This window comes from Mesocricetus auratus, unplaced genomic scaffold, assembly GCF_017639785.1.
Source record: "Mesocricetus auratus isolate SY011 unplaced genomic scaffold, BCM_Maur_2.0 Super-Scaffold_4256, whole genome shotgun sequence".
NCBI classification, from domain to species: domain Eukaryota; kingdom Metazoa; phylum Chordata; class Mammalia; order Rodentia; family Cricetidae; genus Mesocricetus; species Mesocricetus auratus.
In genome coordinates, this window is record NW_024429182.1 from 65,488,004 (window position 1) to 65,501,196 (window position 13,193).

Below are 13,193 nucleotides of genomic sequence, written 5' to 3' on the forward strand. Positions count from 1 at the left end.
GCAGATAGACATATAAACCCTTCATCCTGCACCCAAGTGACAGCCCTGCAATGATGCTGTAAACAGAGGTCTCTGGAGTTACAGATGAGAGCTACTAACTTTCTCAGGGGATACGGACAAGGGTCATTGCAGTCAGGACAGTGATCTTGCAAGGTGGAGAGTGAGGGAGAGAGTGCCTTCAGAGTAGGGAAGGGCTTGGTCTGCTCCCAACACTTATAGATACAGTGAGTAGCTCCTTGTGGTTGCAGAGCATGGGCATATGTAGACATGTGCATGTGTTTGTGCATACACACATGCATGTTCATGTAGGCTCATGTGCATGCATGATTGTGTTTGTGTGTGAACAGCTGATGAATTGGGATTTGGACTGCCCAATGTCCTAGTTCTTTCTTCTGACCCCTTTTCATCAGACCCTTGAGGCAGGCTGAACTCTGGAGCAACACATGGCTTTAAAATGTTTCAGCGGTAACTCCTCACATATTACTGTGTACCCTAAAGTCAAGGGATGAAGGAGAAACCTGGTTAGAGGACCAGTCCTTTGAGGAAGGAAATTAAAGCATGGATCCTGAGAAATATGTCAAGCATAGCACAAGAATTAACGCTGGGTCTCAGAGACTGGGGATGTAGCCCAGTCGGTGGAGTGCTCACCTTCTGTGTACAAAGCAAAGTTCCATCTCCAGCACCATATGAACTGGGCATGGTGGAGCTTTCCTGTATTAGAGTTCTTGGAAGGTAAAGACAGAAAATCAGAGGTCCAAGGTCACCCTCACCTACATAGCAAGTTGGAGGCTAGTACCAGCTACCTGAGACCTGTCCAAGAAAGAAAAGCAGAACCACAATCAGGCTGGGGCTTTAGAATTCCCTGGGTCATTTTTGTTCATGGGACTACTCTTTTAAATACTACTTCCTAAATCAGAGCCTTCTTAATCTGATCTGATTGACTTAGGTAGGACTTGGCACAGATCCATGCAGAGTTCTCCTTAAAACAGTGACATAGAGTGAAAGGCTTGGATAGTTCAGAGGCCAAGCCAGCACCCTAACCTCATCAAGGCAGATTCATCTAGAAGCTCTCCATTGTCCCTAAGGAGTGAAAGAGCTCATCCCAGACCTGAGAAGTAAAAGGAAGTAATGGAATACATTAACATCTAACTAGAAATGCCTGAGATCCCCGTTTTAGTAAGTGGTATATCTGGTCCTCTGCCTTTATCTGTCTTCACGTATTATTCCAGGTTCTATCTTGCTTTGTTTCACAAAGCTGGAAATGAGAAATTGGGGGTTTGTTAATGGCTTGTGCTAGTCATTAAAGAACAGTATGCCTCTAGAAGCCCTGGTAGGCTTGGTCAAGTGTGCCAGCCTGGATAAAAGGAGAGCAGAGCCAATTCACTAAGCATGTAGCCATGTTTAGCCCTGGTATTCCTGCCCACCCTTCAACAGCTCCTAGAGACTCTGAGAGAAAACTCTGGCTCCTTGGGCAACTCTATGCACAGCTGTTGGCTGATGGATCCAGGCAACATCAGACTTACCAGTTTCAGTTTTGCAACTATACTCATGGGAGAGTCTCAGCCCAAAACTCACTGACTGTATCAGTGGCCACTTCCTCACTTGATGACATCTTGGCTTGGTTGGTTATTCTAAATTAATAACCATTTAGCTGTACTGACTTGGAAAAAGAGAAAACCCCAGACTGGGAGAAAGAGAAGTGACTCAGAGACAAAGGTCAAAAAGGGGTCAGAAAAATCACAGATGACAGAAACAGAATGTGTCTAATGGTCCTGCTTCTAGAAAAAGTTGAAGTTATTGTTCCTGGGTCCTGATTACACTGCAGCAGGAGCAGCAGAGTGAGCATCTAGGGACTGAAGGCTTGCATCTTGAAGCCATCACTCCAATCCAACCTTCTTAAGCTGTGACTTCAGCTCCAAGCCTCAGTGGCCATCCTCTGAGGGACTCTGAATTACTTCCGCTTTCTTCACTCATGTGACCACTCTCTTTTCCTCCTCCTAAGCCAGTTGCCTGAAGAATACAAGCTTTCCTGAGTCCCCAGGGAATTCTACCTCCCTCATTTCTTATCCATTCCTTCCACAAAGCTTTGGCCCCTCCAGCACAGCATTCCTTGTACTTCATGTTGATGCTACTGCTCAGTGAGATACCATATCAGTTAACTGGATTCATGGTAGCACCGCCTGTACCTAAAGTCTTGTGCTGACCTCTGAGCAGCTGAGCCAGGCCTAAGCCATCCTAATCTTTGTTTTCTCTGCTTGTGCCATGTTCCTGCCCACAGGAAGAACTGATAGCAAACATTTGTAGCTGTTGTTTAATAGGAGAATCACTCATCTGTGTCTCTAACTGCGTCTACATGCATTCTGGGATCCCTGAGCCGGGCAGGCAGCTGCCAAGATCCATTTGCCCTACGTAGGTCCATGAGCTTTTCTCAAAGTCTGCAGTCATTGTATTCACATGTTGGTGGCAGTTTTAATGGTTCAAATCATGACATCAGAGTCAGCCTGTCTGTGAGTCAGTCCAGCCATGCAATCATGATCTTGAATAATTTACCTGGTATCTCCAAGCCTGGGTGTCTTGACTCTAAATTGGGAGCAATAACAGTTCCTAACATAGAATCCATTTGAGGATTAAGCCTGGGCTTAGGAAGCACCTTGAAATCAAGCCATGGCTGTACCTATGCTCATTACTTCACTGACAAGACCAAGATGACCTGTGGGCAAACTCAAGGCACAGTGCATAATGGCTTGCTGTAGGCATAGCACACATGGAAGTCAACCAACAGTACCAACTTTAGAGAGGAGGTGAGATTCCACTAAGTCTGAAATCTGGGCTAGGATGTGGTTTGAGAGGGCTCACAGAGAAATGCAACCTCTCTGTTGGTAGGAAAACCTCTCTTTTCAGTATGTTGCTGGGTTCGTGCTGAGAAAGATGATAGCTTAGGCCTGGGCAGACATTAGTTCCTTCTTCTACTCAATACTTCTGGGAGGCAAACAGTGTCCATTTCTCAGAAGACAATCACTCAGGATATTTGGATCTAAGTGAATCTCTTAGAAGGCTGGCATAAACATCAGCATTGAATTTGTTTTCTGATTACTGTGACCTTTGCATATGACACAGTATGGAATGTCATCTCGAGGGGTGCCCCTGGCATGAGCAGGCATCATTCAGAGTGGTCCAGGAACTGTCTTTCCTGGGGAACCTGGGCTGGAAGTTTGCAACTAGGCACAAGTCATGTGCTGCTTGATTAAAAACATACCACTGGACAACATTTTGCTTAGGTAATTGTCTCATTAATGCATTAATTTCGTATGGACTTTGTTATCAGTTTAACCTCAACTTGGACGACTGAAATCAGTGTAGCCTATGACATAATTTGTGCCCCAGCTGAGTTCTTCAGTTCTGCTGCTGACCCAGTGTTCACCATGTGACTCTGGGGATCAGATAGGGAGAGGATGAGCTGCCTCACGTGCAGCTGAGAATCTGGGGTCAGGGGCTCAGGCTTGGGGAACTCCTTGTGCTTCAGCTCACCACGTTGGAATGATGCTTAACTCTCCAATGCAGAGCTGCTGGGATTCCTGCTCCTTGCTGGCCAGATGTTACTAGAAACTCCAAGTATCTGCTTCCCTCTGGAGTCACTTGTAATGCCTTTCTCCTTGTGTAGCCAGGATCTGAGAAGGTGGGGACTTTCTTGTTGCATGTGGACTTGTATGGCACTGGCATCCAAAGGTTAATGGGTGACTCCTGTCCTTACCCCCTTAGCTGTGACCACAGTGTAATCTCCCTGTTGGTGTGCTGTTACGTATAGAGCAAGGGTGATTTTTACAGGGCCCCACTCAGCCTCATTGTCTTTTCCATAAATGGGAACAATAATAGTTAAGAACTATTATTTGCTCTGTGGGCTGAACTGTGGGCTTCAAAGAACCTCAGCATTAACTGTGGGATGGACTGGTGTGCACTCCATGTTGGCTAGCCACTCACAACTGCCCCTGACGCAGATGAGACAAGCCATCCTTTGGCAACTAGAAGCATTGTCTCCCCCGATTTCCTACCGACTAGGGGCTTTGGTTGAAGTCATTACTGTCTATAATGAGAAGACACGCTGTGGGCCTGCCCAAAGCTTTCTCGAGCTCCTGTGAGAAGAACTCCACATGAAAGATCTTCCCAGCTCACCAGGGCTAAGATAACTTCTTGGTATGGTGATAAAAATGTGGTCCTAAGTTACTGAAGAAGGCTTTGTCTATGTTTCTATCATTCTGAAAGGCACTAAACTTCCTAACTTGATAGGTGACTTGATATGATGGTGTCAGCCAAAGCTGAGTCTTTGCTGAGAAATTCAGACACATCTTCAGTATCTCTTAGGCAGAACACTGTACTTAAAATGAAAAAAATAATTCTTATTCCTGGCAGAAGTGACTGAATGATCTTCATCCAATCTTTTTTTTTTTTTACTTGCAGTAAATAGTAACTGACAGCATATTAAATGGTAAAACACACCAAGTCACTTGAAAGGCATCCTCCCATATGGCCAGACAGGAAATAAATGGCTAATAACTTTAGCATCAAATTGGTCAACATTATGGAATACAGTTAACATTTCACGTTGCATCAGGCACTAAGACTATTTTTTAAATCCTGTTGCCATGGTAACAAAGGTGCACAGAGAGGGGTTTTCCTGACTTACACAATGAACTTCAGCAGTGAAATCAGTTCCAATTTTCTTTTTAAGTTTCTGATAATGTGATCCTCCAACGATGCCCATTTTCCTAGTTTTACAGACCACTGAACATCCGGATCGTGCTGGTAGGGGTGGAAGTGTGGAATGACATTGACAAATGCTCTATAAGCCAGGACCCATTCACCAGTCTCCATGAATTTCTGGACTGGAGGAAGATAAAGCTTCTACCTCGAAAATCCCACGACAATGCTCAACTTATCAGGTGAGAGATTCTGCAATACCTCCCTCCAGTGTGCTGAGCCCAAGGGTACCCAGAGCCACATCTGTCTACACAGCATACTGGCTCCTCAAAGGGCCTTCCTAGCCTGCATCAGGGGTCAACCACCTGGCATCACAGACCCATTGGGGCAGTCTTCTGTCCCTCTGCAGGACTCTGATTCTGGTTTGGTTTGGTTTTCCACATCTGAGCATTTTCCTCTGTGCTAATTTTTCTGGTCTTTTTCTTTAATAAGATTGCCTCAAACAGCAGTGTATCATTAGTAGAAAACAATCTATGTTTTTACACGATCTGAGAGCAAGGCACATGAAGATTGTTGGGTACCTGGAGAAACACGAGGGCCTTCTTCCTATGGTGGAGAAGTTCTCTTTGGCTTTCCAGGTCAGGGAGTGTCGTCCAGGCCTTGTGCTCTTCCTCCAATCAGTATCCATGGGGTACCTGCTAGGACCCAGCTAGGTGATCTGAATGTAACAGTGCCCAGTAAATGTTCTTGCTCTGACGAGTTTCTGTCTGCTGAGAGGAAACAGAAGAGTGGAAAGCATTGGAGTGGCAGCTGATGTGGAGGTGTGAAATAAAGTAGCGGGGGGGGTTGGCTGTCCAGCAGCACATGGTGAGTGACTCCAGACAGCTTTACATTTAAAAGAGGAGAATGCCCCTATATTCACCTGAATCCATAGGAAGCAGATGTTTTCAGAGATGGCTTACTCTTTTGTTCTTGTGTCACTTAAGTGAAGCCTTCAGACGCAGTGGTTTCTGTTCTTTGGTCAGATCTAGCTTATTGGACATTTATGAGAAGGGACAAGATGGTTCTTCCCTGTGTTCATGTAGGAAATGCCTCCATCCACTCCCAGTTGGTCAGTGGTCCCTAATCATTCACTCTGGCCATTTCAACAGGGTCCCTGTGGATGTTTGGTTGCTTCACATTTTATGCACTGACCAACCCTGTACTTCGAGTTGGGAATGTTTTGTTTTTGATTTTTTTCCACTAAAGGAATCTGCCCAACCTAAACATCTAGAAATAAATTAACATCTTCTTTAACCTTCTTATTTACTTGTATGTATAGTTGTAGCTGTTCATATGGTCTATATATGAGCAGCTGTAAATAGAGTGGAAGTGAATATGAGGAAAGAAAAAGAAAACTAAAGAAGAAAAAAGAAACAGAGGTGTGTGTCTATGCATCATATGTGCCTGATGCCCACAGAGGTCAAAAGAGGAAGCTGTATCCCCTAGGACTGGCGTTACTGACAGTAGTGAGCTGTTATCTGGGTGCTGGGAATGGAATCCAGGTCCTCTGGGAGAGCAGTCAGCTCTTAACTGTTGAGCCATCTCTCCTGCCTCATATTTGACTTTTCAAACTCTCACGACTGCATTGTCTGTGTTGGTACACAGCCAACAAAATATAACTAAGTCATTTGATTACTTTATAGGAGTCCAACAAATACAGTGTTAAAGTTTTATGCACGAGCCTATTAAAGTTTTATGCATAACACACTTGCCTGAAGCAGTCCTTTGGTATGATTAGATTCATGATCAGGTTGAGATTCCGGATAGGAGGACGCCTACATGGAAGCCACGAAGTTCCCTTCCAGAAACTTCCTGGTGCCAAGGCGGTGTGGGTGCTTACTTGCTATACACTGGCTCTAGAGGGGCGATTGCTTTACTGCCGATTTCAGTCTCAAAAGCCATACTGGCAGAACACTTTGAAGGATTTCATGTCTGGAGATGATGAGTTACACAGGAAAGCAAACCCCAGCTACAACAGAAAATCTCCCAAGCTGTCTCCTGTTTCCTTCAGCAAACAGTGATTCCCAGTGACTTCTCAGCCTTTCTATCAGCAGGCTTTGTTTCAAAGGAACAACTCCCTACAGTCCATCAGGAAGCAGGTAGGCAGCAACTTAGAAATGCAAAGTAATGCCTGGCGGCTATCTGAACAGCAAAACTCTACAGGAAGGATGGGACCATCTTGCAACTGGAAAAGTAAAGTGTGAAAGTCACAAGTAAATACCCCCTCCTGGGGCTGTTTGCATCATTGAGCATTCTGCTGCAGGCCTGCCTAAACAAGATTTGAACTGTTGGGAAATGCATCCCTAATGCATGAGACTAAAGACAGTCCTTCCTTTTGTTTTTTAGTGGGGTTTATTTCCAAGGAACCACCATCGGCATGGCACCCATCATGAGCATGTGCACCGCAGAGCAGTCTGGAGGAGTTGTCATGGTAAACCAAATATGCCCTGGAAATGTCTTCCCCTTTAATCCCCCCCCCAGGAGATCCCTATTCTTGTCAGACCTCATGAAAACAGCTCCTTTCCAGAGATGCTCCTACATTTACCTCTGCACCCATATTTATGATTTGTTTTCCTACACATGGGGGACACAGACGGTACACAGGGAGGGTAGACATGCCCCTTCTGTGGAGAAATAGCTCAAGTAGGACTACTGGTCAAAGTATCTCAATCCAGGAATGTCTTCTGGTGTTGAGATTAGTCCGGGCACGGGGGTTACCCTCCATGCTCAGTTTTCTGGGATAGACTGTGATCTCACCAAATGTTGCCACTCTAGTGACTTTTTTGATGGTTCTGCCTCTGCGCCCAACAGTCAGAAATTTGAGGTTTTTCACTACGTACCATTGCAAATGCTTTCCATGCCTTCTGGCCGGAGTACAATTTGTCTTTATCATAACCTTATTCTTGGAAGGCAGAGGCCTAGGTTTATTGCTTTACAGGGGTAACTTTGTCATGTATGGGGCTATATATGTTTGTAAAAGGAAATACAGCCAGAAGCATGTTTGAGATGTCTTAGGAGTTTGATGAAAGTAACTTAGCCTGTGTGCCCAATGGGAGGCTCCCTCCCACTCTAGCCCTCCTGAAAGTTCTAGAAGGGATTCTCATACCTGATTGCCCCCTTGAGAATCCAGTGCCCACCATGGTACCGTCTCTCAGACAGGGAGTATCCTCAGAGCCTTCCATCTTCATTAAACAAAAACACTACTGCCCTCCAGTGAAGCCATGATTCCTACCCCACCCTTCAAATAGAGCCTCTGTGAGTGTTCAGTTGTAGCAAAGGGTGGAAACAGTTACATTCTGCTGAGTGTTATTTTCTCTGCATACTGCCTAATCTAATCTTCCTAGTGACGGTACATAAACATTTTCCTCCCGTCTGGGAGCAGTGGTAGGTAATTTATGCAAGCATGCACTGCGTGGGTAGCCTATGTGGAGGGCCTGCACCCACTCACTGCATTGCTGGCTTGAACCAGCTCCTCTCAGGTTTCCTTTGAACATGGAAGCCCTGCCGGTGATCTCCACCATGGAAGTCACTGGAAAGTTTGGGTTTTGCTGGTGCCAGGTTAATTTCAAGTCAGATCTCAGCTATGTTTTCATAGAACAGATTGTAAAGTTTTAAGAGGGAGTAATTTTCAGTTTCATGGTTCAGGGTTAGTTGCTACTGACTTTGCCACTTAAAACTGGCACAAATACGTTTAAGAGCCAAAATGGAGCTCTTCATAAGCAAAGTGGGTCCTGCCGCTCTATGAGGCTGAAGCATCCCATGTTCCCCATGACAGGGTAAAGGACTCATCAGCTCTCTCTTGCTCTATTTTCGAAGAAGCAAGTACCAAGATTCCCTCTTTAAAATCATACAGAAAAAACTGTTTGTTTTAAATATGTGAAAGAGAGATAAGAATAGATGCAACTTAGATGTCATGTCATTAGAATAAAGTCAGGTCCAGAGCTAATTGTCCAGGGGGCTGAAGAAATGATTCAGCAATAAAGAGTTGACAGTGCAGCTCCTCCAGAGGACCTGGCTCTGGTTTCCAGGACCCAAGTCAGGCAGCTCCTAACCACCTGTAACTCCAGCTCCAAGGGACCCAGTACCCTTTCCTGGACTCCATGGTCACTACACTCACATGGACAAACCCACACACAGACACAGTCATGTACACACATAATTAAAAATGAATAAAAATTTTAAGGAAGTTTGTTCTACCAATTAGATGGCAGATAATACCATCTTTTGTTGTTGTTGTTATTTTGGTTTTTTTTCTTTTTTATTTAGAAGCAATCATTTTACATATCAATTCCCCTATTCCCTTCCATGCCACCCCTACCAATCCCCCCAACCTACCCTCCACTCACTCCCCAAGGACGGTGAGGCCTTCCATGGGGGATCATCAAAGTCTGCCACATCATTTGGGGGAGGGCCTAGGTCTTCCTCCCTGTGTCTGAGCTGAAATAGTATCCCTCCATAGAGAATGGGCTCCTGAAGTCCATTTGCGTACTAGGGATACATACTGGTTCCCCTGTTAGAAGTTCCATAGCCTGCCCAGGCCTCCTAACTGGAACCCACATTCAAAAGGTTTGGTTCAGTCCAATGCTGGTTTCCCAGCTTTTCACCTGGGGTCTGTGTGCTCTCACTAGGTCAGGTCAGCTGGTTCTGTAGGGTTCTCTAGCATGGTCTTGACTCTTTACACACACCCTTCTTATCCCACAGGGAAATATCAAATAGGGTGGAAATACCATCATGCAGTAGCTTTAACTTCTATAGGATTCATGAGGCAACCCAGACCCAAAATGTCTACACTAGCTTTCCCCTGAAGTTGGAGTCATATGTATTAGGTGTGACCATCACCATACCCAGTGACCCTCAAATACAAAGAAAGGAAATGGTTCACAAATAGCCAAAAATATGACTTCTAAGACTACCTCCCCATTTATTCAAGATAAAGTCAGCTGCTACTCTTAGTAATTTAAAGCCATGTCTTTGTGTCTAACTAACCTAAACAACAAAAATCCCTCTTGATTTGGACATGCTATCAGACACACAAAAAGATGTGTTCTTCCTCATTGTAAGCAAATATAAAGAGATTACCAGTAACCCTTAAGATAGTTCTGTATAATCACTTAAGTGTGATGTAAAATAACTTAAATAATTAGAAAGAAAACTGTGATGTTCCACAGAATAGAAAAACCAGCAGTTGAGTACTCTTGAGGAGCAAGTTCTTGAATTTTGTGCCCAAGTGTGCTAAGGAAATTCGGCCATCCGCATGTTGCAGCAGAAACCTTCCCTCCACCAGTGCTCCTGACTAAGAACTCCTTCCTGGAACATGGCTACAGTACTTCCTAGACAGGAAACTTGAGGTGTAAATGAAGTAATTTATCAGGAATTTCATCTATTCTAAGAACAACGTGCTTCCTAGGCACGTTACTGTGTCCCAGACAATGGACTAGTGAGAAAGTCCCGCCCTTGATGGTGCCACCACTAAATCCATAAGGCCTCACAGAAACACACTTTTACCCAGCATCCTCATGAAGACTGGAAACAAGAGTTTTTCTAGAATACATTGTTATACTCTCTTCTGGATACATTGTGGAAAACCTGCTATCTCTTTTTGGTAACCCAAAACAAAATTCAAGCAAGATATTTATTTGCCCCAGGGTCTGAACACCTTTTCTAAAACTCCATTCACTGGCAGAATTTATACAAATCACACCTGCCAATTAGCAATTCTTAAGTTAACTATATTCCTAGTTGTTTTTAAGTGTCTACTTAAGTCAAGCTGTCTAGGGATTCCAGTATGCTTGAGGTGGCCAGCAATACTTGCTGGTAGCCAAAGGTTAATGTGAACCCATCAGCTCTATCAGAGAATGGGAACTTCTCTATGTCCAGGGTCCATGTAAAGGCCCAGAAAGAGTGAGACATAACTCTTAATCTTAATTCAGATCAGTTGTTATTGTGGGTTGTCGAGAACTTTCCCAGAGTCCTCCGCTACCAGGCAGAAAGGAAGGAAAAGGGTTAAGTCTAGCTGTTCAGGGATGATTTAAAAGCATCTTCCATTCAACACCCTCTTGATCAGGTAGCCTTATGCTTTCTATCATTGGGAATAACTTTGTTGCCTCTCTCAATGGTGTTTTGCAGAGGGGAGATCAGCAAAGAATCCTCACATATACATGAGACAGCCTTCACCAGAAGAACCCCCAAATGGGCTTAATGAAATAGGCCAAATTACTTCCCATGTTCAGAGTTAATAGCAAGGCTCTGTACTGGGCCTTATGGGGAATTCAGTTAAACCAAGTATTAACGATGGGAAAATGCCAAGGGGCGAGAAGATGAGTGAGAAAAGGCCAAGCAGGTGTGAACTGTAAATCTGTGCTCTTGTATTCCCTTTGAGGACCATTCAGATAGCCCCCTTGGTGCTGCCGTGACCTTGGCACATGAGCTGGGCCACAATTTCGGAATGAACCATGACACACTGGAGAGGGGCTGCAGCTGCAGGATGGCTGCAGAGAAAGGAGGATGCATCATGAACCCTTCCACAGGGTAAGTACCAGGCTCCAGTGGCCCAAGAGTGAGTTGTGCATAGCTTGAATTGTGTGCTGAGAAACATCTTAGAAAAAGAGGAAATGCTTCCCTCCCCCAGTTTTCTGATTGAAGAATACACAGAAGTCTCATGAAAGAAATTCGTGCACAAGGAGCAAGGGAGGACTGTGTGTTCTGGCGAGTCATGGACAGCCAGCTTCGATGCCACATAACACAAGGGCTGGCCTCTTCCCTGGGATGCAGTGGGAAAGGATGCTATTATCTAGAAATTGCAAATTATCCTACAATCGCAGCACATGTTTCTGATTTGAGCATTCTGTTTCTGCTGACATCGGCTGGAGGAGTCAGGCTTCTGGGGGCCTTGAGAATTTACCCTACAAATTGAAATGGGCCATGTGTCCTACAGGGTCACATCCTGGCTAGAAGGTACCTTTTGTCTCCAGTTGGATGGGGGTAGGGGCTGGTTACAGTATCCATGTTGATAGACCACCCTACCAAACCTCAGGGGTTTGAATGAAATGACTTTCCTGCTCCCAATGATTAGGTGATTCAATTTCATTCGATGACTTTCTGAAACCCGACTCGGTTCCAACAGAATAAAATAGAAGCTAGTCCCACCATTGAAGCCCTTGGGTGAGGGTGACACAGATGCTACCTGAGAGGATTCAAGATGCAGATATCTTGTGACAACTCTAAGAGACAAACTGGAGTGGTGGGCTGACTTAGGCAAGCTTAGAAAGGGAAGCACACACTGGGTACAGTGCTCTGTCCTTACAGTAAAATCCAAGACCATGCAGATACTTCTATCATGGAGCTTCCCCAGCCAAGCCTGCTGCCTAAGTTTGTTGAATTGTGACATTAGGAGCAAAAGATGCTGACCAAATGACCCAACAGCTGGACTCTGGGAAGCCTTGCTGGCAAGGAGAAATCATGGTGTGAGACAGAAGAGTTGCCTGTGAGCTTAAAAGTCCCAGAAGAGGGGAGGATTGTTGAAGAATGCACTCCTGCCTTTGCAAGAAGAGGGAAGGATTGAAGAATGTGGCCTTGCCTTTGTTAACAGCACCCAGATGGGCTCCTACCAAGTGGTTTATAGGACACCAATAAAGGCTCGGCCCATATCAAAGCATTGCCACCTCATGTGAGCCACTGCTCAGGTGCCCGTCACAGCAAATTACTGCTGCCTCAGGTCACCCTCATTGGCACTCAAAACGTGCAGGGCAAGCGTTCATTCATGGTTGTGCCTTAAACATAATTCCATAGAGTCACCTTGGCCTTGTTTAGTGATAGCAGGATCTGATCTAAAGCAACACTGCCAGGGAGCTCTAGGCATGGCCCACCCTTGGCCCACAAGCTACATGCTAAAACAGAGGCGAATTTGGCACAACATAGAATTGTACACCTACTTAAAACGTGATGAAATATTTCTTCTGCGATTTTATTTTTACAGCTCAGTTGTGCAGTTCTCAAATGTGAACTTTATAAATGACATCATGTAACAATATCAGAGATTGGATATGCCTGTGAGAGACTAACAAGTGGTATTCCCCCGTAAGGAAGGCTGGTCACACTAAAATGTAATGTTCTCTTTATACAAATCCTAACAGAAGGGAAGAGCCAACTGGACATTTAGGGCAAGGAGCCGCTGCTCAGGGTGTGCGGTTGGCCTGAGACCTTTGTGCGCCTTCTGTCTCACTACCCTGGGAGCCTAGATAGGGCCACCCTCCCTGGTTAGCATGCCGAGTGGCTCAAAGTTGCACTGGTAGGAATTGACCTGCAGCAGGGTGTTCTTTTTGTCTTTCTCATTCTTGATGAACTCATTCAGAGGACAGATCAAATGCTGTCTATGCTTCATTCCCCTGATTATCCCGTGGACACTAATACATCAACCCACACACCTCCAGAAAAGGTCCCTACTGACCGACTATGTT

At 45.0% G+C, this 13,193-nt stretch overlaps 1 protein-coding gene across 2 annotated transcripts in view; it reads left to right on the plus strand.

The window, feature by feature from the left end:
* Adam12 (ADAM metallopeptidase domain 12) overlaps window positions 1-13,193 on the plus strand; it is a 306,570-nt gene that overhangs the window by 222,775 nt on the left and 70,602 nt on the right. For both annotated transcript variants that reach the window (XM_005063360.4, XM_040752639.1), the window contains 3 exons: window positions 4,768-4,937; window positions 7,084-7,168; window positions 11,117-11,265. In XM_005063360.4, coding sequence (XP_005063417.1) covers window positions 4,768-4,937; window positions 7,084-7,168; window positions 11,117-11,265 — 404 coding nt within the window. The remainder of the gene's footprint in view (window positions 1-4,767; window positions 4,938-7,083; window positions 7,169-11,116; window positions 11,266-13,193) is intronic.